Source organism: Sebastes fasciatus, chromosome 19 (genome assembly GCF_043250625.1).
Source record: "Sebastes fasciatus isolate fSebFas1 chromosome 19, fSebFas1.pri, whole genome shotgun sequence".
Lineage (NCBI taxonomy): Eukaryota > Metazoa > Chordata > Actinopteri > Perciformes > Sebastidae > Sebastes > Sebastes fasciatus.
Window position 1 is genome coordinate 17,649,653 of NC_133813.1, and position 26,066 is coordinate 17,675,718.

A 26,066-nucleotide genomic window follows, 5' to 3' on the forward strand; every position below is an offset into this window, starting at 1 on the left:
GTGAGGGAAATGCATGCAGAGTAGATGAAGGATTTCTAGACATGGATTAATGCTCGCTCTTTTTACCGCCCTGGCAATCGATTTTCTGTTGGATTAAACGTGTCATTCAGGCTGCACGTCTGTCACCCCTGATTTCCCTCTCTTTCTACCCACCTATATTCTCCCTCTTTGATCTTATCTGTTTGCACAAATGAGACTAAATCCTTCATTTCTTCAGTGGAATTGGGTTTGCGCTCAGGATGAGCCATTGGAATGGTTTCTCAGTCAAACACACTCGAGCAAGGTTTCATTCCTTGGATCCTAAATCATCCGCAGTGTAATACTTTAAGTAAACCATCTCTCTCTGAATATGGTATAAAATGGGGAAGCTGCTACAACTGCTTTGAATAATGATAGCATCTTCGAGCCCAAGGATGTTCTGATGAAATTCAGTTGAGAGAAATATCCTCAAGTCGAGAGCAACATATAGGAAGGAGGAGATTGCTTGATGTGAGACATTTACATCTGTGTGATATGTGTTTATTTGCTTATATGTCGTTTGGATGAAAAAGGATTTTTTTTTTTTTAACAGAACTGTAAAGAATAAGATATTTGCTTTCTGGGTTGAAAAATATACGTACCATATTTGCTGTTTTCTCTCTTTTTGAGCTCTTCATTATGATATTTCATGACTACAGTAGTTCTTGGCTGCTTGACTGATAGTTTGGTTCCCAGTCCATTTCTGCAATAAAGATATCAGCTTTTTGACAGTTTTGCACTCCGAAATATAATTCCTCTGTGGCAGCGAAACATGTTGTGTTAACACTTTTGGGGCTGACTAACTCTTAAAAAAGGCACAATAAACAGAATTGAAGTAAAAAGTTGCGAGCCCAGCAACATTAAGGTGTACAAAAAAAAACATAACGCAACACAAATGTAACAGGTTCACGCTGCAATGCAGGGATGGATACTGAGAGAGAGAGAGAGGGGGACATATAATGCAGTCGTGGACACATAAATGTAGTTTCCAGAAAGAAATATCCAATAAAAGTCTTCACGTTCTGTTGTCAGCAACAATACCCGAGAGGCAAGGGGAAAGCTTCATCCTTAATTGGCATTAATTAATGGATTCACATGAGGGTATCTCAGCACTTTTAATGCCACAGCACTCTCTTTTCAAATTAATTCAAACTTTTTCGCGCAGCTTCATGACCGAAAACGTCGGCCACGGGTCCGACTTACTCCTCAAGGTAGTAAGGAACAATGTAAACACTATAATGGACTGTGTGCTACTTCATGACCCTTTGGGAGTCAGCGAGGTCGCGAGGTTAAATGTCTCCCGGTTGACTCATTTCCTGTCAGTGAGGCTGAAGATGAAGGGGCTCAGCAGCTGTTCGTCGGTGTTAAACAGGGAGGTTATTGTGGGACAGAGGAGGCCACGTTTTCTGCTTTTGAGAGATGTTTCCGTGGTGATACCGTAGTCACAGCACTCATTTTGTGTGTGTGCCAGCTGACAGAATAACATTAGAGGACCAGAAAAGGATGTGAGGTCACAGATCTGACATAGCTAGTAATGAAATGATGAGCAAAGAGACTGATAGTCTGGTAGTGTGATATTGTACAAACTGGGTGATGGACTAAAATAGTGACGCCTCCATTTTCAAATACAAGTTGCAGCTGTTTCTATTTGCAGGTCAAAGTTAAACAACAGTGACCTTTGACCTGCGAGTCTGCCAGAGCCGCACACTTAAACAGGAAACTCATTCCTCATCCCAACAGTTGAGAGATGAGTGAATGTTTGCAGACTGGTGCAAGTGTCAAAATGCCTTAATAGGAGTTGCAATAAAGTTGCAAAGAGAATGTGGCAGTTAGAGAGCTAATTAGCTGCTCAGATACATCGACCCTCTGGGATCGCGGAGTGATGTTGCGTGCTGTGCCGAGGCTTCGAAGCACGTGTCGAGTAATCCAGGCAGTTTTCTGTGAAGGCCGTATCGAAGTTTGTATCGTTTTAGACCAATGACGTCATTGAAGACAAAGATGAATAAAGTCGCTATAGTTACACAAGCACATTCAGGCCCCAGTAATAGGTAAAAATGGCTCAGACCCCAGAGTGTTAAACTGCGTGAAAACTGTAACTATCACTTATGGTCGATACTCTTCAATACCACTGCTAACAACACACTGTCTGGCCATTACTTGTAAGCTAACAGAGCAAGTTTGTTTACTGTTTCTCTTGTTTCCCTGCCAGTGTTCTGTACCAGAGCTAATCAATCAAACACAGACACCGACACGCCGCTCCAGCCGGCTGAGACGAAAAGGAACCATTTCTGATTTTTCCCCAAAGACCATTTTTATTCTTCTTTTTAATTACAAAAAACTATTAACAATACATTAAAAAAAAACTAAAGAAAAACATGTTGACATAATTTTTTACTGCTAAAAGATGACTAAATGTGACTTCAGCTGGACTTTAAACTTAATGTCCAACACCCCCTCTATTCTTTATTCAGTGAATACAGACAGATTTAATGTCTTTGCATTATTCACAAAAACACCTAGAAGCGAAATTTATTAAATCACCAAACGCTATCTTAACCTTCCTCAAACTCACACACACCCACACGCTGCCTCTCCGTCTCAACCCTCCCGTTGCGAGCGCTACACTGATGCATCTACACTTCAGCAACGCTTCAAATCTGCGCCCACATTAATCAATGTCTCGCACACATGAAGCTTGGCTTTTCTACCTCAAATCTATTTTATCCTCGGCTTGCACTATCAGCTTTGTTGCAGGAGGGCGGTGAGCGGTTCACTCACTCTGTTTTGCTGTGTCCACAGGTACAAATTGCTATTGAGGAGCAAGTCATTTAAAATATCATTTAATTAGGAAAGGTCTAGGTAATTTTCTATGTCAGATAGGGCTGCCTTCCACCGGTAACAAGCTAGACTTTATACATAAATACTATACTTACACCATACCATAATATACTATGAATACCATAAACTCTAAGTGCTCTGTAAGTACTATTTGTAGACCCTATACGCTTCTTTCTAGCTGTCTTCTTTCACTCTGTATGTTTTTCTTTATGAATTTGTAGCTTCTTTTCAACTCCAGACCTTACTGTATTATAGGATTACAGGAACCAGGGCTCAGGATTACAGAGATAAATTATCCTTCACATCCAGATACTGCTTCTGCACAGACTGGGAGTAAGTCAAACCCTATAATACCCACTCAACGCCTCAATTATGTGTGTATTTGTGAGAAAGTGAAAAGCAGAATGTGTGCGCAGCATGTGTTAATGTCCCTCTGTGAATTATTGGACATAAATAAAAGATTTGGATGTGTGTTTGTGTAATGCGTATGCATGAGCTCTTGGGTTAGTACATGAGTGAGTGTGTGTGTGTTTGGCTACTTGTGTTAATCTTGTAGAAGAAGGTAATGTATTCTAGGGGAGTGTAAACATGTGATATCTCTCCATGCTTTACACCCTCATTGGTTGTGTGCGTGTTTGTAGATTTGTGTCCTGGAGTATCATGTATTACAGTATTTATCTCCACACATTATAGAGAGTAGGTGTTTGCAATATGAATATCATATCTAATATCATCGCAGTGTATGCCATTTTTTTGTATTGTATTATACAAAAAGTGTTACATCCATCCCACAAATTAATTTGTTAACATTTTTTCTTCACATTTAATGTTTTCTTCTGTCTTTTGGAGTTATTTGATTTTGTGGAAAGGTTGCAAAAAAACAAAACACAGAAATGTTTTTTTTATATATCAAGTTTATCAAATTAACAAACTGCCTCACAGGTCTGACAGCGGCGAAAATGGCCTGGTGTTCACTGGAAGAACCCTTCACATGTTATCTCAAAGAGATACTTTTATTGTTTGGCATCAGTTATTCAAGACAAGGGGCAACATGCCGGCAAAGGCAGACATTATTAAGTATATGAAATGTCTGGATATGCACAGTATGTATGTATACTGTATGTACATATGTATATGTAGGTGCAGGTATGCATATATTGTAGGCACTGCAGTGAAGCCATTTTCTTGTAACCCAGGGAGGGGAACAGGAGGGATTTATTCCTGTCTTTATGTGTATTCTGTTTGTTTATGTCTAGTGTGGTTTGTTAAAAAATTATGCTTCAAAGGCCTCGTTGGAGGCCAGGATGTCAAAATTCAGCCTTTTTTTGTGAGTAATTCTTTGAAAAGATCTGCATCAGGTGAGTCTACACACCTTGTCTGCAGTTCCGATAAAGCGCTGGAGAGACAGATAGTCTTTTCAGTAGTAATTTGTTTTCCCCCGGTAAGCAGAACAGGATATTATTTCTCCTTGCAATAGGGCTCAGCAATATGGCCTAAAACATCACACCCAATTTACCGATATTAATTGTTTGCTTTCTTAAAAACAAACTAGGCCTACAAAAAAGACAATGGAATTGTTAACTTTCACCAAACTTTACTTAACTTAATTAACATATCCTGCAAATCCAAAATCCAGTGTGATCCAAAAAGATATGGGGGCCCTTTTCACAAAAGTGTCTCGCAAGCATTGATCCCAAATGGTGGCAACGTCACATTTTCCAAGTAATTATTGCTTGAAAATTACAGATACATTTGTGAGCAGTACAGGGCTCATGCATGCTCATACATGGCTCACAAGTTCTGCGTTTGTGAAACGTGTGAGAGAAAATTATAACATGTTGCAGATTTAGTGTTAAGGGTCCCTGCTCACTGATGTCTATCATTGCGTACCACAGATATCAAAGAAGGGATATCTACCTCAGTATAAACAGTAAAATTTCACAGCTGACAGACTTCTATTGTCTCATGGTATATATCATCATATTACCCAACCAAGGGACTCGAGGCGTACAGAACATGGAAAAAGTAAGAACACTCATTGATCAACAGATTTGTTAGAAAGGATGCAACGAGACAGAGAACTGAATCTGCCGGGGTTAGATGCTGAGAAAAAATTGACTGCTGTTGCAGTAGGTGGTACATCAACAGACGAGTTTGATTTAGGAGGCTGTCTAATTGTACCACAGTGAGGTGCATCATCGCAGCCCTGTCTCCCACAAAGTATACAGCGAATGATAAATGTCAACTTATTGACAGTGATGAAAAGTCTTGCTTGGACTGATTAAATGCTGCACAGCAGTATTCAAATGATACAGCGAAAAAGAGAAAAGAAAACACGGGTATGTCGTTGTGCAGAGCACTGGAGGGACTCTGCACCACTAATGACATTTTTCACAAACATGACTGTAAAAGAGTCGATGAAGGAATAAACTGGGAGGAAAAAGAATGATGAGGCTATGCGGGAGACTTTGTATTTCAAGTTTTTCCTCTGCAACATTAAATATTAATGACTAACTAAGAAACAATCAATGTTAAAGTTTGGAAAAAAAATTATAAATTATTACTTATTAATAATTTAACACTCAAAAACCCAGCTAATCTTCTCATTAAGGACAGGGTTGGGGTTGGTTTGATCAGATTTAATCGACAAGTACAGAATTGAAATTGACCCAAATTGTTCTAACATTGGCAGACGATTGTGTGTTCACGTAGGACCCCAATGCTCATAGTAAGAAGCTGAATGAAAAATTGTGTTTTCAGGGTATTTACGTGACAAATTAATGAATTCTTCATCCCTGAGAAAATGCTGTAAAGAAATAGTCCAGCACACAACCACCTGTAAACTTGTGATTTAAAAAAAATGTTCCCTTCCATTTTTGTACGGATCAAACGAACAAGATACAACGTGTTACTTGGTGGGCTTTAGGCAGATTGTGTTACCTTTGGACAGATTTGATTGGCCAGGTTCCCCGTTTCCCCCGTTTCCTGTCTTCGTGCTATATAAGTTAGTCATCTACTGGCAGTATAGCTTCATATTTACTGAGAGCGATATTCATCTTCTCATCTAACTCTTGGCAAGAGAACAAATCACCATATTGTCCAAAATGTCAAACTTTTCCTTTAACTTTTTGCTTGGAATTGGAGCAGGAGGCAGTCTAATTTTGCATAGATGGCTCATGGCTTTCAATCAGGAAACTTCCCCCCAGTCGTTTTTGTTCACAAATAACAGTGGGCTACTCAAAGTTTGGGTTCAATGTTTTAATTTCCATTGCATTTTAGTGAGCTTGCAACTCAAAGTTGCTTTAACATGACTGTAAAACCATTTAAAAAAGTATTTAAAATCACGAGATATTGTAAGGAAAACATTGGGTAAACCCACCTTTTACATATGGAAAATTTGATATAACTAGTTATAGACACTCAGGCAGTATACCATATTTGGATTTTTGCACATACATTATTGCTGTGTTGGATTTAGTCTTCTGACAAAATTGCGTGTGACTTCCTCTAAGCAGTTCCACTTCGTTATACCATTTTTTATTGTTTTAATTTGGTATTGCTTTGACCACACCAATCAAAACTGAATGTTAATGTACCAGGACTGCGCAGGTCATTTGAACAGCAAGTAGGCTAAGTGGTAAGGACCCCCTGGGCGTGAGTTGGGATATGGGGTCAAGCCCTCACGTCAGCAAGAATTTGCTCTGCTGAAGTCATTGAATAGCAGCTTCAGGGCTGCTGAACTGCAGCTGAGCCAGGGCTCGGACTTCACCAGAGGAAGAAAACACACACAGAGAGAGAGAGGAGAAAAAATAGTTTATTCTCTTTCTTTATTTCTATGCATTTAAGATTGCACAAATGATGGGTGGTGATTTGATAATAAATGCACACTATATCTGACCATTATGTAAACAGAAAGAAGATGTAAAACTGGGACTATCTGCTCATTAAACCCAAACTTTATTGTGGCAGTGATTGATCTTGATTGCGCTGCACCTTATTTGACTGTTATCAGGCCATTAAACAGGCATTCTCAGTCGCTTTAAGCACCATAGACGTGGGTCAATACGGACCTACTACGCCTACTACGTTGTAAAAGCAAAAGTGAAACTAACGTTCTAATATGTTGTGAATGAAATGAATGAAACATCACGTTTTAAAAAAAAAATAAAAAGGCTTCTTAAGCAAAAAAATAGGTTTCAGCAACAAAACTACAACTTATTTAGGTTTAGGCAATAAAACTACAACTTCTTAAGGTTTAGGCAAAAAGAAAAACTTTTTGTTAAGTTTAGGGGAAAACATCGTGTTTTGGGTTAAAATACAAACACAACTACGAACTCAGGTCTGCTGGGTGAAAACCCTGTGTTTTGTGTCCCATCTATCTTCCCCGACCTCCACCCTTTATGGAGTTTTTGTTGTCTATACTACAGCGCCGGACATTCACTTCTGCTCCTGTCATAATTACCACGGTCACGAGAGGTCGCTGTCGTCTTCTTTTGGTGATCTACCATCTGAATAGATGATAAAACCTACTAGTGGATGTAGTACGTCCCTATTGACGCACATCTATGGGGCTCATAGCGACTGATAACGGCTATTTAATTATCTGACAACAGTCTAATCGGCTGTGCAATCCATCTATTTTAAATTTCACAATTTTTTTAAATGAATATGTTATTATCACTTTCTTAAGTGGATGCCAAATAACAGTTTTTATGTGCAACCATAGTGTTTTTTAATGTCTTTCATTTACTGAAGACTTTTCAATTTCCCGCTTCCCGAATAAATTATCATAAAGAGAGAAAACTTAAAAAGAATGTATGGCTTTTTTTTTTTTGTGTCGCTTGAAGCAGCGGTTGAACTTTGCACTGTGCCATTCAAGATGTCCTTTTAGTTCTGCTTTACAACTCTGGCAAAAGAAAGTAAAAGAGTCCACACTCTCTTATTTTATGCAGAACACAACACAGCATTCAAAACATTGCTGCAATTGAGTCAAACAAGTTACCACTGCAGCATCAAAGGCTTTAGAAAAAAAAGGCTTCTCATTTGGGATGCAGTACAGTGATACACATCATTTCTGTGCGTTCAGAGTGTGTTTGTGTATATATGTCTTTGTGTCTGTGCTTAACTCTGTATCTTAATGAGCGAATGAAGAAGTGTCAGCTGTCTGTGTCTGAGCTCTTATTGTTAATCAGAGACGTGGAGGGAGTGAATTTGTTGTACAGGCCATATTCTGTGTTTTTTCCTCCCGCTGTGCATCATTTATTACTCTTTTCATTTTAAGGGTGAAGACCCCAGTAAAAAAAAGCGACATCATTTTTTGCTTCATTAAATTTGAGATGTAAATCATTTCTTACAATCGTAATTGTATCTTTGAGCTGTCACTATCTATTGTCTGTGAGTGTGAATTGTTGCTAGTTTACTGTAAGTGCGCTGAAGTTTATTGTTCTCCTTATCCAGGAATCTTTGATTTTTTTTTTTTTTGTTTCTCCGTTTGAACTCGGATGACTCGTGTATAGTCTTTTAAAAGTGCACACAGTCTCACCTAACCACAGTGACATATATAATTTAGCAGCGTTCAGCATGTTACTGGACTCGCTGGCAGGTTTTACAGCTCCCCCCCCCCCAAACCCTCCGTGAGCTACGATGTCAGGGTTTAAATTAGTTGCTGGCTCCACAAAAAAGTTTGATGTGGTGAGTTTATGAGTGTGAAAACAGGGTGTTGCGGTTGTGTAGACAGGGCAGATGTAATCCATCACTGGCACACCTTTGCTTACAGAGAAGAAGAACATAAACCTCCTCTTGTCTGTAATGGATGCGTGCACATTCACGCAATGTGCAGAGATAGCCATAAACATTTGCTTTGCTAACTTTGTTTTGATTTAAAGGACATTTCTGGTTTATTATTATTACAACTTCGGTCTCATTTTCAAAGCTTTGGACATCATTTTTTTAATCTGTTACGATAACGTCAGACTCACAAAGAAATCACTTAGATCTGGGATTGTGCTGACACTGTTTCAACAAAGTCTGACAGGGCAAGACACATGAGCTTTCAGACAAGTTGTAATCTAGCCAAGAGTTCAGATAAACCACTTTATTTTGAGGTTAACCTGAGAGCACCCACAATATTGATAATAATCTCTCATTGCACATAAAAAGTATAGGACTAAGTTGAGCCAGGAAGTCCCATGGACATGCCCCAAATCTATTCTACATATTAATTATGTACTACATACCGATCATCACACTGTAGAATATTATTTTAGCAGTTAGTTTGTATGGCAAAAGGAAAAAAAAAATCAACATTGTAAGGATTGGCTAAGTATTGGAAGGAGAACACACCAACAGGCAGTTCAAGCTGGTTTTGGTGAGGTTGTGAAAACAAAATTATATGTGCAAAAATGAAGAGAGAAAAAAATCATAAAACTTATCAAAAGAACATAAGGTAATCCATAAGTCCAGAAAAGAAAAGTAAAGAGGCCCATGGCCATGGGGCAGCCAGCAGCATGCTTCCAGCAGATCTGCACCTGAACTGAAAAAAGACTATTTCCTAAAACAATGAAATCCCCTGCTCTGTACTCAAAATGGTACGGTCTGAGTTCCCTCTGCTATGAATCCCATTGGAAGCTCCCACTTCCTGTATTGGAGTTTGGACCAATGACCAGCAGGTGATATGGATGGGAGCTCATGCAACAAACATTTGGTGAATTGATGTTGTGTTTAGCCAATGAATGGATGGATTTGAATGGAATGTATTAATGTTTTAATTGAGTCATTATTTAATTAACAATGTGAATGACCACAGTATGCATACTAAAATGACCATAAATTACTTATGGTAGCATGCTATACCCACATGTGCTCATTATACTAACATAACTCAAGCCAGAGGTCTGCCTACACAACTGAGCAACACAACTAGGTCTAAAGGTCTTCCTAAAAATCGATCAGACAGCTGCAGCTGATTCAGAACGCTGCTGCTAGAGTCCTCACTAAGACCAAGAAAGTGGATCACATCAGTCCAGTTCTGAAGTCTCTACACTGGCTGCCTGTCTCTCAGAGAATTGATTTCAAGGTACTGCTGCAGTAGTATAAGACTGGTGCGTTTGCGCGTGCATGTGAAATGCGCGTGCACGTGAGCATGCGCGTGCGTGTGTGTGTGTGGGGATACAGGTGAACCCTTGGTGACCCTGGTGTCCTTTTTGTAACCCTAGGGCTGATGTTAATTATTGGTAGTTGTCCAAAGGTGTCTGCTGTATGTGTTATCAGTTGCTCCACAACAAAAAAGAAGACCCCATCCTGTGGATCCTGATGCAGATAAAAAATACAGGTGTATACCAATATGTGTCTTTATTACCGTATCATTAAAAGTTCAAACAAACCCCTGGTCCCTGTGACCAAATGTTTTTGCTTTTTGGTGTTTCCACAGAAGACCCATACTGTTGATCCTGAGTCAGATAAAAAAAAAAAGTCGGTTGTATCCAAGATGTTATCAGTTGCTCAGTAAACAAAAGAAGACCCCCTCCTGTGGATACTGGTTCAGTGAACAAAACACAGTTGTATACCTATATGTGAACTCCGTTGTATCCAAGAGGTGTCTTTTTTATTACAGTATCATTAAAAGTTCAAACAAAGCCTAGTGTGCTGTGGTCAAAATGTTTATGGCTTTTGATGCTGTGGTGGTTGGTACTGTTTGCAGGCTATAGCAGCATGGATCCTGTAACCATATGTTTGTTTGTGAGAGGGTGTATGGATTAGCGTTGTTCGTAGTCGATATTAACATGTATCCAGGACAAATGGTGTGAGAAGGGAAGTATGTCATCTCCTTCATGTCATCTCCTAAAATTCTTTATGAGATGTATCTGTGAGAGGGGGTGGGGTATGGGGTGGTATTGTTTGTAATAGATATCAGCATGTATCCAGGGACAAATGGGGTGGATGTGAGCGGGATGGGGGTCATCTCTTGTATGCCATCTCCTAAAATTCTTTAGGAGATGTATCTGTGCTGTAATGATTTGTTAACATTTTAAATTGGTAGATGTGTGTTAGTACACCACTAATTTTGCTTGTAGTCATCTCCCAAAAAAAAAAAAAGCGGTGCAATGTCGGTAGAGTTACAATATAGTGGGTTTTTAAAAAAAAAAAAAAAATGTATGTAGTGTGAATGGGGCAACCTCAAGGCCTGTCAACCATGCGTATTCATGAGATGTCACTAGCTCCATCTTTTACCGACACTTTGTGTATATAGTCAGCATTCAGCTGAGGTCGTGTTTACCAAACTTCACAACTTTTGAAGAGGACGCTTTTCCTAACGCCACTCTTGCATTTTGCACATTAGGTACAGTGTTCTTTTCTTTGGATGCTTCATTTTTGGCGTCTGTGAACATAGAGCTGATGTGACTTGCCAAAAAGCCCCAGTTTTGTCTCATCTGTCCAAAAGACATTCTCCAAGAAGCTTTGTGGCTTGTCAATATGCATTTTGGCATATTCCAGTCTCACTTTTTTATGATTTGGTGTCCTCCGGGGTTGTCTGCCATTAAGTCCACTTTGGCTCAAACAGGAGAAAATGGCTCATGGACTACTACTAAAACACTATGAATACTATAGAACTAACTAGCATTGTTAGAAAAATAATTATTAATGGGACAAATTTCTTGGGTATTTTAGCGTGCGATCAACTGCCTAAACACATCAGGCTGCTTGGAGATGGTCTTATAGCTTTTACCTTTAACATGCTTGTCTATAATTTTCTTTCTAATCTCCTGAGACAACTCTCTCCTTAGCTTTCTGTGGTCCATGTTCAGTGTGGTACACACCATGATACCAATGTTTAATGTGTCCCTATGGTCAAATTATTTTCAATCTTTTCTAGGGGTACCATCATTTTTGTCCAGGCCAGCTTCATTAGTTTGTTTTTTTAAATGATTCTGAACCAAAATTCAAAAACATTAGCTGATTTTCATTAGTTCATTTTCAATACATTTTTATTTATTATTACTTTTTTGTCAGTTTCAAGTTATTTCAGTGACCATTGTTTTTTTTTTATTCTTTCTTTAACGGAAGGGTACCAACAATTTTGACTATGTGTGTAGATACACACACACACACACACACACACACACACACACACACACATACAGTATATACATATGTCTATATCCACACCCGCTTACATATAGATATCCACTTAGACACAGCCAATGTTTAATGTGCCCCTATGGTCAAATTATTTTCAATCTTTTCTAGGGGTACCATCATTTTGTCCAGGCCAGCTTCATTAGTTTTTTTTTTTTAAATGATTCTGAACCAAAATTCAAAAACATTAGCTGATTTTCATTAGTTCATTTTCAATACATTTTTATTTATTATTACTTTTTTGTCAGTTTCAAGTTATTTCAGTGACCATTGTTTTTTTTTATTCTTTCTTTAACGGAAGGGTACCAACAATTTTGACTATGTGTGTAGATACACACACACACACATACAGTATATACATATGTCTATATCCACACCCGCTTACATATAGATATCCACTTAGACACATTCGCTTACACAGTTATCTATTCTATTTTACAGACAAAAAAAAAAAAAAGGACATATTTACATCCCTTTAGTTGACCTTTTTGTCGACATTACTTATTAATTAATTTTGTTTAACTCCAATCCTCACCCTGACTCAAAGTAGCCCACCCATGATCAAAAATGATATTCTGTTCTTTTATTTCTATTAACATCCCTCTCAAGAACCCACTGATGTTTCAAAAACATTTTGAAATGTTCAGTGTTTAACTGTTGTCTTTTTATAGCTTTAAATATAAATGCTTTCCCCATCGTAATGATGATGTTGTTCAGGTCTTTTCCTTTTTTTTTTTCATCACCCCTTAAATCACCAAACATTATAGATAAAGGACAACTATAGAAATTTGATTTGTAGACTGAGATCCACTTTTTTCAACGTTAATCCAAAATAATGCAACTTCCTTACAATACCAAAAATAAATGAATGTCTGACTCCTCTTCCTCCTCACACAATCTACATATGTCACCTTGTTGGATGCCCCATTTTAATTTTTTTTAGCATTCTCTTAGTAGGCAAGAATTTGTAGATTAGTTTTAGTTGTAAAATTCTAATGGAGACATCAAAAGAAGTTGTGTAAATACATGCATATACTTTCCTCCATGGGATACATTTGTCTAACAAATACCCCCATTTTTGACTGGATAGCTACTGGTGTAGCAGAAATGTGTTTAAGTTGCATGTATAACTGATATATTTTCTTGTTTATTTTTGTCTTATTCATCCATGTTGTGTCCTTAATGTAGGGGTAACATGCCACTTGTTTTGTACATAATAATAGCTTCCTTTTCCAGATCTGAGGTATAGCTGCACAGAGTTGATTAAATGTAAAAAGGTCACAAACATTACCGTATACTATTTTAAATTCATCATAAGTCTTGATTTCGCCCCCACTATTCAAGAGGTCATTTATAAATAATATTCCTTTTTTCAAACATTGATTCAATAAAGATACGGTGATCATTAATCAAAATATTTCTATTATACCACAACACTTGGCTCTGGATTTCATAACTTCACACTGGTTGATGATATTGGTATTGAAACCAACTGACTATGGCCTCGTCCAAAAAGCCGGATAAGTATGGAAATGACTTTCTCTTTAATATAGTGAACTGAAAAGCAGTTAACTGGAGGTAAGGATAGAGTTCTTTGTGGAACAGAGGATGAGCAGACCTCAATCATTTTGCTGAAAACCACTGCGGATTTAAGATACATTTTGGTATAAGGGATGCTTTTAGTGCAAAGTTGAGTGCCTTAAGGTTTAACAATTTAAGTCCACAGTGTTTGTAATCATTATACAGATAAGCTCTTTTAATTTTGTCAGGCTTCCAACCCCATATGAAATTGAACACATTTTGCTCATATTTTTTAAACAGCTCCTCTCCTGGGGTAGGTAATGACATGAGGATATAGATAAACTGAGGAATCACTAAGGAATTTATCACGGTTATTTTTTTCCATATAAAGTTAAGTTAGTCATTCCCCAAACTTTTTAATTTTCTGTCTACTGTATGTAGCTTTCTATCAAAGTTTTCCTTCGTGATAAGGTCCATGTCTTTAGGGATATGTATACCAATGACATCTATTGGGCCATCTGACCATTTTAGTGGGCAGATTACTATAGATATTAAAATTTGTACCTTTCAGAGATCCAATTCGCAGCACAGTACATTTATCATAGTTAGGTTTTAGTCAGGAAATTACTGAGAAGTTATTCAACTCTTTAACTAATGCAGTAAAGGATGCAACATTTGGTTGATTTTGAAAGTTTACATCGTCCGCATACATTGATATTTTTGATTCCAAACTATTTATTCTCAAACCTTCTATGTTGTTATTCATTCTTACTTTTTGTGCTAAGATTTCTATAGCTATAATAAATAGATACGCAGACAGTGGACATCCTTCTTTCAATCTTCTATATTGCTTAATTGTTTCAGAAAAAAAACATTGTTTATTATTTTACACTTTGGATTACTATACATTACTTTTTATCCAACTAATTAAAGAGTCTCCAAAGTTAAAATATTCTAAACATTTATAAATAAAATCCAAACGTACTTTATCGAAAGCTTTCTCAAAGGCAGCAAAAAAAAAAAAAAAATGAAAGCAGAGGTTTTTGTTGAGTCATAATATTCAATTATTTCAATTATTTGTCTAATACTGTCACTGATAGATCGACACTGTAAGAAGCCACACTGATCTGGATGAATAATATTGGGCAGTACTAGTTTTAATCTGTTTGCAAGACATTTGGCTAATATTTTAGCATCGTTACATTGTAGTGTGATTGGCCTCCAATTCTTTAGAGTAGTGGGATCTTTATACCTTCCACCTGAATCTTGTTTCAATAATAGTGAGATTAAACCTTCCTGTTGAGTTTCTGTAAATTGTTTTTTGCTATATGACCAGTTGAATGTGTTCAGCAAAGGTGTTTTAACAGACTCATAGAAGGTTTGATAAAAGTTTACAGGTATGCCATCGGCTCCTGGACTTTTTACCTTTTTCAAAGGAGTTAATAGCTGGATGTAATTCCATCCAGCGTAATAAGTCCCTCACAAGATTTTTTTCTTTCTCTGTTAACTTTACGGTATTATCGTCTTGAGAATTGGGGCTAGTATTTTGAGGCAATAAATCCTCTGGTGGGCTCTGTAAGGAGTACAATTTTGAAAAATAATTATGTTGTACCAGCAAAATTTCCCTTGGTTTTTTCAATGATTTTATTTCCTACTACAAGCTTCAAAACATTTTTCTTTACAGTGTTTTTATACTGCAGATTTAAAAAATATTTGGTTGATCTCTCCCGATTTTTCCAGCCATTCTATTCTATTTCTCAAATATGATACGTTGGCTTTCTCTGCACATAGTCTTTCTAACTCTCTTTCCTTGTGCTCAAGATTGTCCAGTAGAGCTTGTGACACATTTGTATTATTGTCTACCCGTTCTGTTAAATCTTCTATCTCAGCTATCAATATTTTTTCTGTCTCCAAACGATTTTTATTTTTCCTTGAGCTGTATTGAATGCAGTGTCCCCTTAAGGTGTATTTTAAAAGCATCCCATATAATCAAAGGATCCGCTGTATCATTATTCACTACAAAGAAATCTTTTATGAATTTGTTTGTTGTATCTATAAACTCTTTATCCTTCAATAGCTTCTGATTTAATTTCCAGTATCCTGGACCCCTATGAAACGTTGTGGTACAAATGCTCAAGGTTATAAGATGATGATCTGACCTAAATCTCTCTTTAATCTCGACTTTATTCATTTTTGGAGTCAAAGAAAATGATGTTAAGAAATAATCTATTCTGCTAGCCTGATTTCCTCGTCTCCATGTATATCTTGTTTGCTTTGGAAAGAGAGTTAGAAAGACTATGTGCAGAGAAAGCCAACGTATCATATTTGAGAAATAGAATAGAATGGCTGGAAAAATCGGGAGAGATCAACCAAATATTTTTTAAATCTGCAGTATAAAAACACTGTAAAGAAAAATGTTTTGAAGCTTGTAGTAGGAAATAAAATCATTGAAAAAACCAAGGGAAATTTTGCTGGTACAACATAATTATTTTTCAAAATTGTACTCCTTACAGAGCCCACCAGAGGATTTATTGCCTCAAAATACTAGCCCCAATTCTCAAGACGATAATACCGTAAAGTTAACAGAGAAAGAAAAAAATCTTGTGAGGGACTTATTACGCTGGATGGAATTACATCCAGCTATTAACTCCTTTGAAAAAGGTAAAAAGTCCAGGAGCCGATGGCATACCTGTAAACTTTTATCAAACCTTCTATGAGTCTGTTAAAACACCTTTGCTGAACACCTTCAACTGGTCATATAGCAAAAAACAACTTACAGAAACTCAACAGGAAGGTTTAATCTCACTATTATTGAAACAAGATTCAGGTGGAAGGTATAAAGATCCCACTACTCTAAAGAATTGGAGGCCAATCACACTACAATGTAACGATGCTAAAATATTAGCCAAATGTCTTGCAAACAGATTAAAACTAGTACTGCCCAATATTATTCATCCAGATCAGTGTGGCTTCTTACAGTGTCGATCTATCAGTGACAGTATTAGACAAATAATTGAAATAATTGAATATTATGACTCAACAAAAACCTCTGCTTTCATTTTTTTTTTTTTTTGCTGCCTTTGAGAAAGCTTTCGATAAAGTACGTTTGGATTTTATTTATAAATGTTTAGAATATTTTAACTTTGGAGACTCTTTAATTAGTTGGATAAAAAGTAATGTATAGTAATCCAAAGTGTAAAATAATAAACAATGTTTTTTTTCTGAAACAATTAAGCAATATAGAAGATTGAAAGAAGGATGTCCACTGTCTGCGTATCTATTTATTATAGCTATAGAAATCTTAGCACAAAAAGTAAGAATGAATAACAACATAGAAGGTTTGAGAATAAATAGTTTGGAATCAAAAATATCAATGTATGCGGACGATGTAAACTTTCAAAATCAACCAAATGTTGCATCCTTTACTGCATTAGTTAAAGAGTTGAATAACTTCTCAGTAATTTCCTGACTAAAACCTAACTATGATAAATGTACTGTGCTGCGAATTGGATCTCTGAAAGGTACAAATTTTAATATCTATAGTAATCTGCCCACTAAAATGGTCAGATGGCCCAATAGATGTCATTGGTATACATATCCCTAAAGACATGGACCTTATCACGAAGGAAAACTTTGATAGAAAGCTACATACAGTAGACAGAAAATTAAAAAGTTTGGGGAATGACTAACTTAACTTTATATGGAAAAAAATAACCGTGATAAATTCCTTAGTGATTCCTCAGTTTATCTATATCCTCATGTCATTACCTACCCCAGGAGAGGAGCTGTTTAAAAAATATGAGCAAAATGTGTTCAATTTCATATGGGGTTGGAAGCCTGACAAAATTAAAAGAGCTTATCTGTATAATGATTACAAACACTGTGGACTTAAATTGTTAAACCTTAAGGCACTCAACTTTGCACTAAAAGCATCCCTTATACCAAAATGTATCTTAAATCCGCAGTGGTTTTCAGCAAAATGATTGAGGTCTGCTCATCCTCTGTTCCACAAAGAACTCTATCCTTACCTCCAGTTAACTGCTTTTCAGTTCACTATATTAAAGAGAAAGTCATTTCCATACTTATCCGGCTTTTTGGACGAGGCCATAGTCAGTTGGTTTCAATACCAATATCATCAACCAGTGTGAAGTTATGAAATCCAGAGCCAAGTGTTGTGGTATAATAGAAATATTTTGATTAATGATCACCGTATCTTTATTGAATCAATGTTTGAAAAAAGGAATATTATTTATAAATGACCTCTTGAATAGTGGGGGCGAAATCAAGACTTATGATGAATTTAAAATAGTATACGGTAATGTTTGTGACCTTTTTACATTTAATCAACTCTGTGCAGCTATACCTCAGATCTGGAAAAGGAAGCTATTATTATGTACAAAACAAGTGGCATGTTACCCCTACATTAAGGACACAACATGGATGAATAAGACAAAAATAAACAAGAAAATATATCAGTTATACATGCAACTTAAACACATTTCTGCTACACCAGTAGCTATCCAGTCAAAAATGGGGGTATTTGTTAGACAAATGTATCCCATGGAGGAAAGTATATGCATGTATTTACACAACTTCTTTTGATGTCTCCATTAGAATTTTACAACTAAAACTAATCTACAAATTCTTGCCTACTAAGAGAATGCTAAAAAAAATTAAAATGGGGCATCCAACAAGGTGACATATGTAGATTGTGTGAGGAGGAAGAGGAGTCAGACATTCATTTATTTTTGGTATTGTAAGGAAGTTGCATTATTTTGGATTAACGTTGAAAAAAGTGGATCTCAGTCTACAAATCAAATTTCTATAGTTGTCCTTTATCTATAATGTTTGGTGATTTAAGGGGTGATGAAAAAAAAAAAGGAAAAGACCTGAACAACATCATCATTACGATGGGGAAAGCATTTATATTTAAAGCTATAAAAAGACAACAGTTAAACACTGAACATTTCAAAATGTTTTTGAAACATCAGTGGGTTCTTGAGAGGGATGTTAATAGAAATAAAAGAACAGAATATCATTTTTGATCATGGGTGGGCTACTTTGAGTCAGGGTGAGGATTGGAGTTAAACAAAATTAATTAATAAGTAATGTCGACAAAAAGGTCAACTAAAGGGATGTAAATATGTCCTTTTTTTTTTTTTTGTCTGTAAAATAGAATAGATAACTGTGTAAGCGAATGTGTCTAAGTGGATATCTATATGTAAGCGGGTGTGGATATAGACATATGTATATACTGTATGTGTGTGTGTGTGTATCTACACACATAGTCAAAATTGTTGGTACCCTTCCGTTAAAAGAAAGAATAAAAAAAAAACAATGGTCACTGAAATAACTTGAAACTGACAAAAAGTAATAATAAAAATTTATTGAAAATGAACTAATGAAAATCAGCTAATGTTTTTGAATTTTGGTTCAGAATCATTTAAAAAAACAAACTAATGAAGCTGGCCTGGACAAAATGATGGTACCCCTAGAAAAGATTGAAAATAATTTGACCATAGGGGCACATTAAACATTGGCTGTGTCTAAGTGGATATCTATATGTAAGCGGGTGTGGATATAGACATATGTATATACTGTATGTGTGTGTGTGTGTGTGTGTGTGTGTGTGTGTGTGTGTGTGTGTGTGTGTGTGTATCTACACACATAGTCAAAATTGTTGGTACCCTTCCGTTAAAGAAAGAATAAAAAAAAACAATGGTCACTGAAATAACTTGAAACTGACAAAAAAGTAATAATAAATAAAAATGTATTGAAAATGAACTAATGAAAATCAGCTAATGTTTTTGAATTTTGGTTCAGAATCATTTAAAAAAAACAAACTAATGAAGCTGGCCTGGACAAAAATGATGGTACCCCTAGAAAAGATTGAAAATAATTTGACCATAGGGACACATTAAACATTGGTATCATGGTGTGTACCACACTGAACATGGACCACAGAAAGCTAAGGAGAGAGTTGTCTCAGGAGATTAGAAAGAAAATTATAGACAAGCATGTTAAAGGTAAAAGCTATAAGACCATCTCCAAGCAGCCTGATGTGTTTAGGCAGTTGATCGCACGCTAAAATACCCAAGAAATTTGTCCCATTAATAATTATTTTTCTAACAATGCTAGTTAGTTCTATAGTATTCATAGTGTTTTAGTAGTAGTCCATGAGCCATTTTCTCCTGTTTGAGCCAAAGTGGACTTAATGGCAGACAACCCCGGAGGACACCAAATCATAAAAAAGTGAGACTGGAATATGCCAAAATGCATATTGACAAGCCACAAAGCTTCTTGGAGAATGTCTTTTGGACAGATGAGACAAAACTGGGGCTTTTTGGCAAGTCACATCAGCTCTATGTTCACAGACGCCAAAAATGAAGCATCCAAAGAAAAGAACACTGTACCTAATGTGCAAAATGCAAGAGTGGCGTTAGGAAAAGCGTCCTCTTCAAAAGTTGTGAAGTTTGGTAAACACGACCTCAGCTGAATGCTGACTATATACACAAAGTGTCGGTAAAAGATGGAGCTAGTGACATCTCATGAATACGCATGGTTGACAGGCCTTGAGGTTGCCCCATTCACACTACATACATTTTTTTTTTTTTTTTAAAAACCCACTATATTGTAACTCTACCGACATTGCACCGCTTTTTTTTTTTTTGGGAGATGACTACAAGCAAAATTAGTGGTGTACTAACACACATCTACCAATTTAAAATGTTAACAAATCATTACAGCACAGATACATCTCCTAAAGAATTTTAGGAGATGGCATACAAGAGATGACCCCCATCCCGCTCACATCCACCCCATTTGTCCCTGGATACATGCTGATATCTATTACAAACAATACCACCCCATACCCCACCCCCTCTCACAGATACATCTCATAAAGAATTTTAGGAGATGACATGAAGGAGATGACATACTTCCCTTCTCACACCATTTGTCCTGGATACATGTTAATATCGACTACGAACAACGCTAATCCATACACCCTCTCACAAACAAACATATGGTTACAGGATCCATGCTGCTATAGCCTGCAAACAGTACCAACCACCACAGCATCAAAAGCCATAAACATTTTGACCACAGCACACTAGGCTTTGTTTGAACTTTTAATGATACTGTAATAAAAAAGACACCTCTTGGATACAACGGAGTTCACATATAGGTATACAACTGTGTTTTGTTCACTGAACCAGTATCCACAGGAGGGGGTCTTCTTTTGTTTACTGAGCAACTGATAACATCTTGGATACAACCGACTTTTTTTTTTTATCTGACTCAGGATCAACAGTATGGGTCTTCTGTGGAAACACCAAAAAGCAAAAACATTTGGTCACAGGGACCAGGGGTTTGTTTGAACTTTTAATGATACGGTAATAAAGACACATATTGGTATACACCTGTATTTTTTATCTGCATCAGGATCCACAGGATGGGGTCTTCTTTTTTGTTGTGGAGCAACTGATAACACATACAGCAGACACCTTTGGACAACTACCAATAATTAACATCAGCCCTAGGGTTACAAAAAGGACACCAGGGTCACCAAGGGTTCACCTGTATCCCCACACACACACACGCACACGCGCGCGCGCGCGCGCACGCGCGCACGCGCATTTCACATGCACGCGCAAACGCACCAGTCTTATACTACTTGCTGCTGGTTTACAAAGCACTAAATGGTTTAGGGCCAAAATACATTTCTGATCTTCTGCTGTGTTATGAACCATCCAGACCTCTCAGGTCATCTGGATCAGGTCTGCTTAGTGTCCCCAGAGTCAGAACTAAACATGCAGAAGCAGCGTTCAGTTTTTATGCACCAAATATCTGGAACAAGCTCCCAGAAACCTGCAGGACCGCTCCAACTCTCACTTCTTTTAAAACAAAGCTTAAAACTTTCCTGTTTGCGGGTGCCTTTTATTCTGACACTGCACTATAACTTTTACTCTTTTGAGTTTTATGCAATTTTAGCTTCTATCCTAGCTTTTATTTTTACCTTGTTTTTATTTTCTAATCCTTAATGTTTTAATGTTTTTAATTATTTCTTAATGTTCTTTTGCATTTTGTCGCAATGTTCTTGAATGTTTCTGTAAAGCACTTTGAATTGCCCTGTTGTTGAAATGTGCTATACAAATAAAGCTGCCTTGCCTTGCCTTGCCTAAAGATTGATTGTGCCGGCAGAATGGAATAAATAGTAGTGTGCAACCCACTCTTATAGGTCATGGGTTAGCACCCTGACAAACATACTTTACCCTTTTAGGTAAACTAATCGTCCAATGTCAGATGTCAAACTGCAACTTTGGGAAATGGGTTGAGATTTAATACTTTTTTTTGTTTTCCAATATTTTTTCTGGAGCTCTCTCACCACCATTGGAAATCAGTTAGAGCTGCTCCTCCATGTTTTTTGTGCATTGCATTGTGGAGGAATAATGTCCAACAGTACACTTAAAAATCAACCATTGTGTAAGCATACTGTCTGGTTTAAGTATACTTAATGTGATTACTTTTTCAACACTACATACTCAAGTGTGCTAGTGTGCAGTATAGATTTCGGACACCAAGACACTGTTAACTGTGATAGGTTTTTTCAACAACTCAACCCCAACCTGGGATTTAGTTTATAACCGCAATTGTCTGACAGCTCATTTCTTGACCCATCTGACTTCTTTTTAGGGATGTTGGTGATACAACTTTACTACTTACTAATCTTCACCAGCAAACGTTTGGAAAATTGTGTCATCATGTATGTTCTTTGTTGATTTATAGACAATTTAACTTCCCTTCCCTTTAACTTTTTTCTTTTGAATTGTTTGACCTCTCCCGGTCACACACGGCAACACAGTTTGAAACTCTCTCAGGAAATTGTTGTGTACTCATCCTGCCTGATGGTACCAAAGGTCAATTACATACCCCCATTAAACCTTTCCCAAGCCCTCTTCGGGGATGGCAAAGCCAAGGATGAGGAGGCAAATATCAGCCAACAGAGAGCTTCACTAGAGCTAAATCATTCAGTTAATGGGCTTTTCCCAGTGTTGTCAATACAGAAGGGATGCCTTGCTATCGCTCAGCGTCACCACCATATTGGCTGCCAGATCATGAGGAGGGAGGAGGAGGATTTAGTCGGGTGGAGACAGATGAGGGGAAGGGAGAAACAAGACAAAGAGAGATTTTAGGGGAGGAAAGGCAAGAGAGGAAACGGCAACGCTCAAGTTGCAGCTCGGTTGCATCCATCCATCAATCGGATCCTACCAAATCCAATCAATGTCAGCTTGTCTGCTTTGGTTGGCAGCAACTTCATTGGTCTCAAATGGAAATGGATTTGCAGTGTTAGGGCACGGTCACACATGCGCAAAGTTTGTATATTCACATCGCATGGAGTTATGGCGAACTCTGACCGATGAAGCCGCGGCCTCAATCGATAGCAAAGAAGTGTGTGTGTGTGTGGTTGACCCCAACGCCCACAGTCAGCATGAATATCTGCATTTGCTCATGTTTGACCGTGCCCTTTTTGCTGGACTATGTTTTTTTTTTGTGAGCCTACTCAGCCGTATCATTCTTTGAATTCATGTCATACACATGTAAAATGTAATGTCCAACCATCCATCCATCCACTGAAGCCAATCTCAGCTGGCATTGGGCATGACACCTTGGACAGGTCACCAGGGTATTAAAGCATAATGTAAACGTATATGTTACATGACATTTGTATAAAATTCAAATCAAATTGACTTTAAAAATATGTCTGTATCTTGCTCTTGATTGTCTGTTTTGATGAAACTGTTAAGCTCCGTCAGCAACACTCCGTTCCCTGCAAATCAAATGTCCTTTACCATGTGTAGCTCTTAGCATAACAACACAGGAGAAAGACAAAAAAGAGCAAGACTAGAGATGGGGGCTTCCTCATGGCCTTGTGGTCCAAAGTGCATAACATGTAATCGCACGTCATGCCTCTTCTTCCGTTTCCTATCTTTCCTGTCAAAATGCGTGTGTGAAATAACACCTTGGATACTGTAATTTACCTTAGTAGATGCAGAATGACATCTGGTGCAAATTATAATAATTTTCAACCTTCCAGCTCACCATTGCCACTTTGCTGAAGCTCTCACACAACCTGAATGTGCACAGAGACACATAATATCCACAGACAGTAAACATGAACAGGTGTCAGAGGGGCTTCTCAGCAGATTTGGGATACTTGGAGTCCTTGAAATGCCTGGGATGACTCTTGAACTGTGTCTGCTGTTTTCCTTCCAGGACTGGCTGAGTAAGTTTGGCTACCTCCCTCCCCCTGACCCAGTGACTGGTCAACTCCAGACCAAGGAGGCCCTGACCAAGGCCATCAAAGCCATGCAGAAGTACGGAGGGCTGAAGGAGACCGGAGTCTTAGGTATGTGGCTGTGTTTGTTTTTGGGAATCATGTGGGGGTGGTTGGTACTGCTGGATGGAGGAAATATATCTAGAAGAGTGAATGATATAATGCAGTTCAACTCTTAAAACCACCAACTATAGCCTCTTCTCCTCTCCTCTTTAGACCAAGCCACACTGGGCCTAATGACAACACCCAGATGTTCTCTGCCAGATGTGTCTGAGGCTGAGGTGACAGTGGGCCGCAGGAAACGAAGCCCAACTCCTCAGAACAAATGGAATAAGAGGCATCTGTCCTGGAGGTAGGAGCAATGAAAATATAAAGTCTAATAGACACCATGTTGACATCACTATGATACTGTAATCAACAGAAAATTGAGAAATGAGCTGAATAATATGTGCAGTAAGTTACACTATTTACCGCTACTATCTATAATGGAAGTTGAAAATGCACATGCCCATCCACTCCATGGTTGAGAATCATCAGTCGAGTTTGTTTAATATAATGTGTGTTTCAGCATAATTTATGTGTCGCATATCAGATCCGTATATCTGAGCCTAATGCAGTTCTGTACGGATCCAGTCCAGCACATCACATCAGTGCAGTGCAGTCAGCAATAAATCAGAAATCCCCCCCACCCCCCATCTGTCCATCCTTTGATAGATTAGATTAGAGGACTCTTCCTCAAACCGGAAATATTTTGCTCTCCGGATCAATTCTGGCTCAAAGGAAAGGCATTTTGTAAAAGTGGCAAGCTGATTAGAGAGACCTTTAGTAAACAACAAACACATCTGCCCTCTCAAAGGAAGCACAGAGACTCAGATGCCTCATTAAACTTATAAAATAGAATGCTGGTTTAAGTGATTAAAAATTGCTATCTGCCAAAGTCCCCTCATTATTGCAACAAGGTACAGAAAGTTTGCGAAAGATTGCCATATATATTAATTAGATCCAGTCTAAGTCCATGCAGTTCTACTGCAATTCCAAAATCGCATACTATGCACTTTATACCCAATATGTGTACTATTGTTCAATTTTGTGTGAATAAACAGTAGTATGTATCTTATCATATGCACTGAGCAGTAATTGTAAATTGGCAGTTGTAGACGCGTAACCATTGTAACCCATGCCAACCTCATGTGACCAAAACAACAATTTGTGAGAATCAAAGTCTGAATAATATTAAAATGCATATTACACCTAGCAAAGTGAAATCTTATACTTCCACTGAAGCTTTATTGACGTTATAGAGCTGTCCATCAACGTCTGTTACAAATGTTGTCGTCACTACCGCATTGCATTGTGGGGTCTTTATGCCGCTGTAATGTCCAGAGTTGCATACTGTAATATGTCAACGGCAATGGTATGTGATTCAGTAATTCAGCAGTAATAATAGCATTAATAATAATAGAAATATGACTGCTATTAATAATAATAGAAGTAATGGTGGCAGTAATAATAATAGTAATATGGCTGATGATAATGATAGTAGCTGTGGATGTCGAGCAGGCAGCAGACGCAACCACGATCCAGGTGTAACCCCGATCCATGCATACCTGCGAGACGAGAAAGCACAAAGACTCCTGGGAATAAATCAAGTTAGTAACATGCATTAATTGGACATGAATGCATCCAGATGGAGAGGGAGAGAGAAGGAGAGAGGAGCTCAGTGTGTGATAGGAAGTCCCCCGGCAGTCTAGGCCTATAGCAGCATAACTAAGGGCCGGTTCGAGGCAGCCTGAGCCAGCCTTGGGCCAGCCCTAACTATAAGCGCTTTGGAGACTCTATGAACCTCAAGTAACCCTGCATTCTGGGAGACCATAAAAACTTCTAAAAGCACTCCTGCAACATAGTCCAATTCTCTGGTGTTCAGCCAATGTTCAGAACCTTCCAGCCTCTACGCAACACAGCTAAATGCATTACTACCTTCTCACGTCATCACCTGCACATTTCTCAAAAGCTCCACCAGAACTAGTGCATTTAGTTATCTAATGGAAAAGAGAGGATTGTTTGAAATTCACTAAACATGACCATCAACAGCAGAGAAGTGTAGAATGCTGCGGGAGTGCTTCGAGGGGTTTCTATGGATTGGAAAACTTGATTTTGAAAGGCTTTTAGCCGTGACTCTGGCTGTTGGAATCAATTTCAACTGCTGTGAATCCAAGCT

The 26,066-nt window shown here is 37.7% G+C and overlaps 1 protein-coding gene across 2 annotated transcripts in view; it reads left to right on the forward strand.

Annotated features, from left to right (window-relative positions):
- Positions 1-26,066, forward strand: part of mmp17a (matrix metallopeptidase 17a) — a 98,542-nt gene that overhangs the window by 21,321 nt on the left and 51,155 nt on the right. Inside the window, exons 1-3 of one of the 2 annotated variants that reach the window (XM_074617923.1) lie at positions 9,510-9,524; positions 23,788-23,920; positions 24,065-24,200. In XM_074617923.1, coding sequence (XP_074474024.1) covers positions 23,881-23,920; positions 24,065-24,200 — 176 coding nt within the window. In that variant the 5' untranslated portion in view covers positions 9,510-9,524; positions 23,788-23,880. Of the gene's footprint in view, positions 1-9,509; positions 9,525-23,787; positions 23,921-24,064; positions 24,201-26,066 lie in introns of those variants that run through there. The other variant, XM_074617922.1, reaches the window with a different exon arrangement.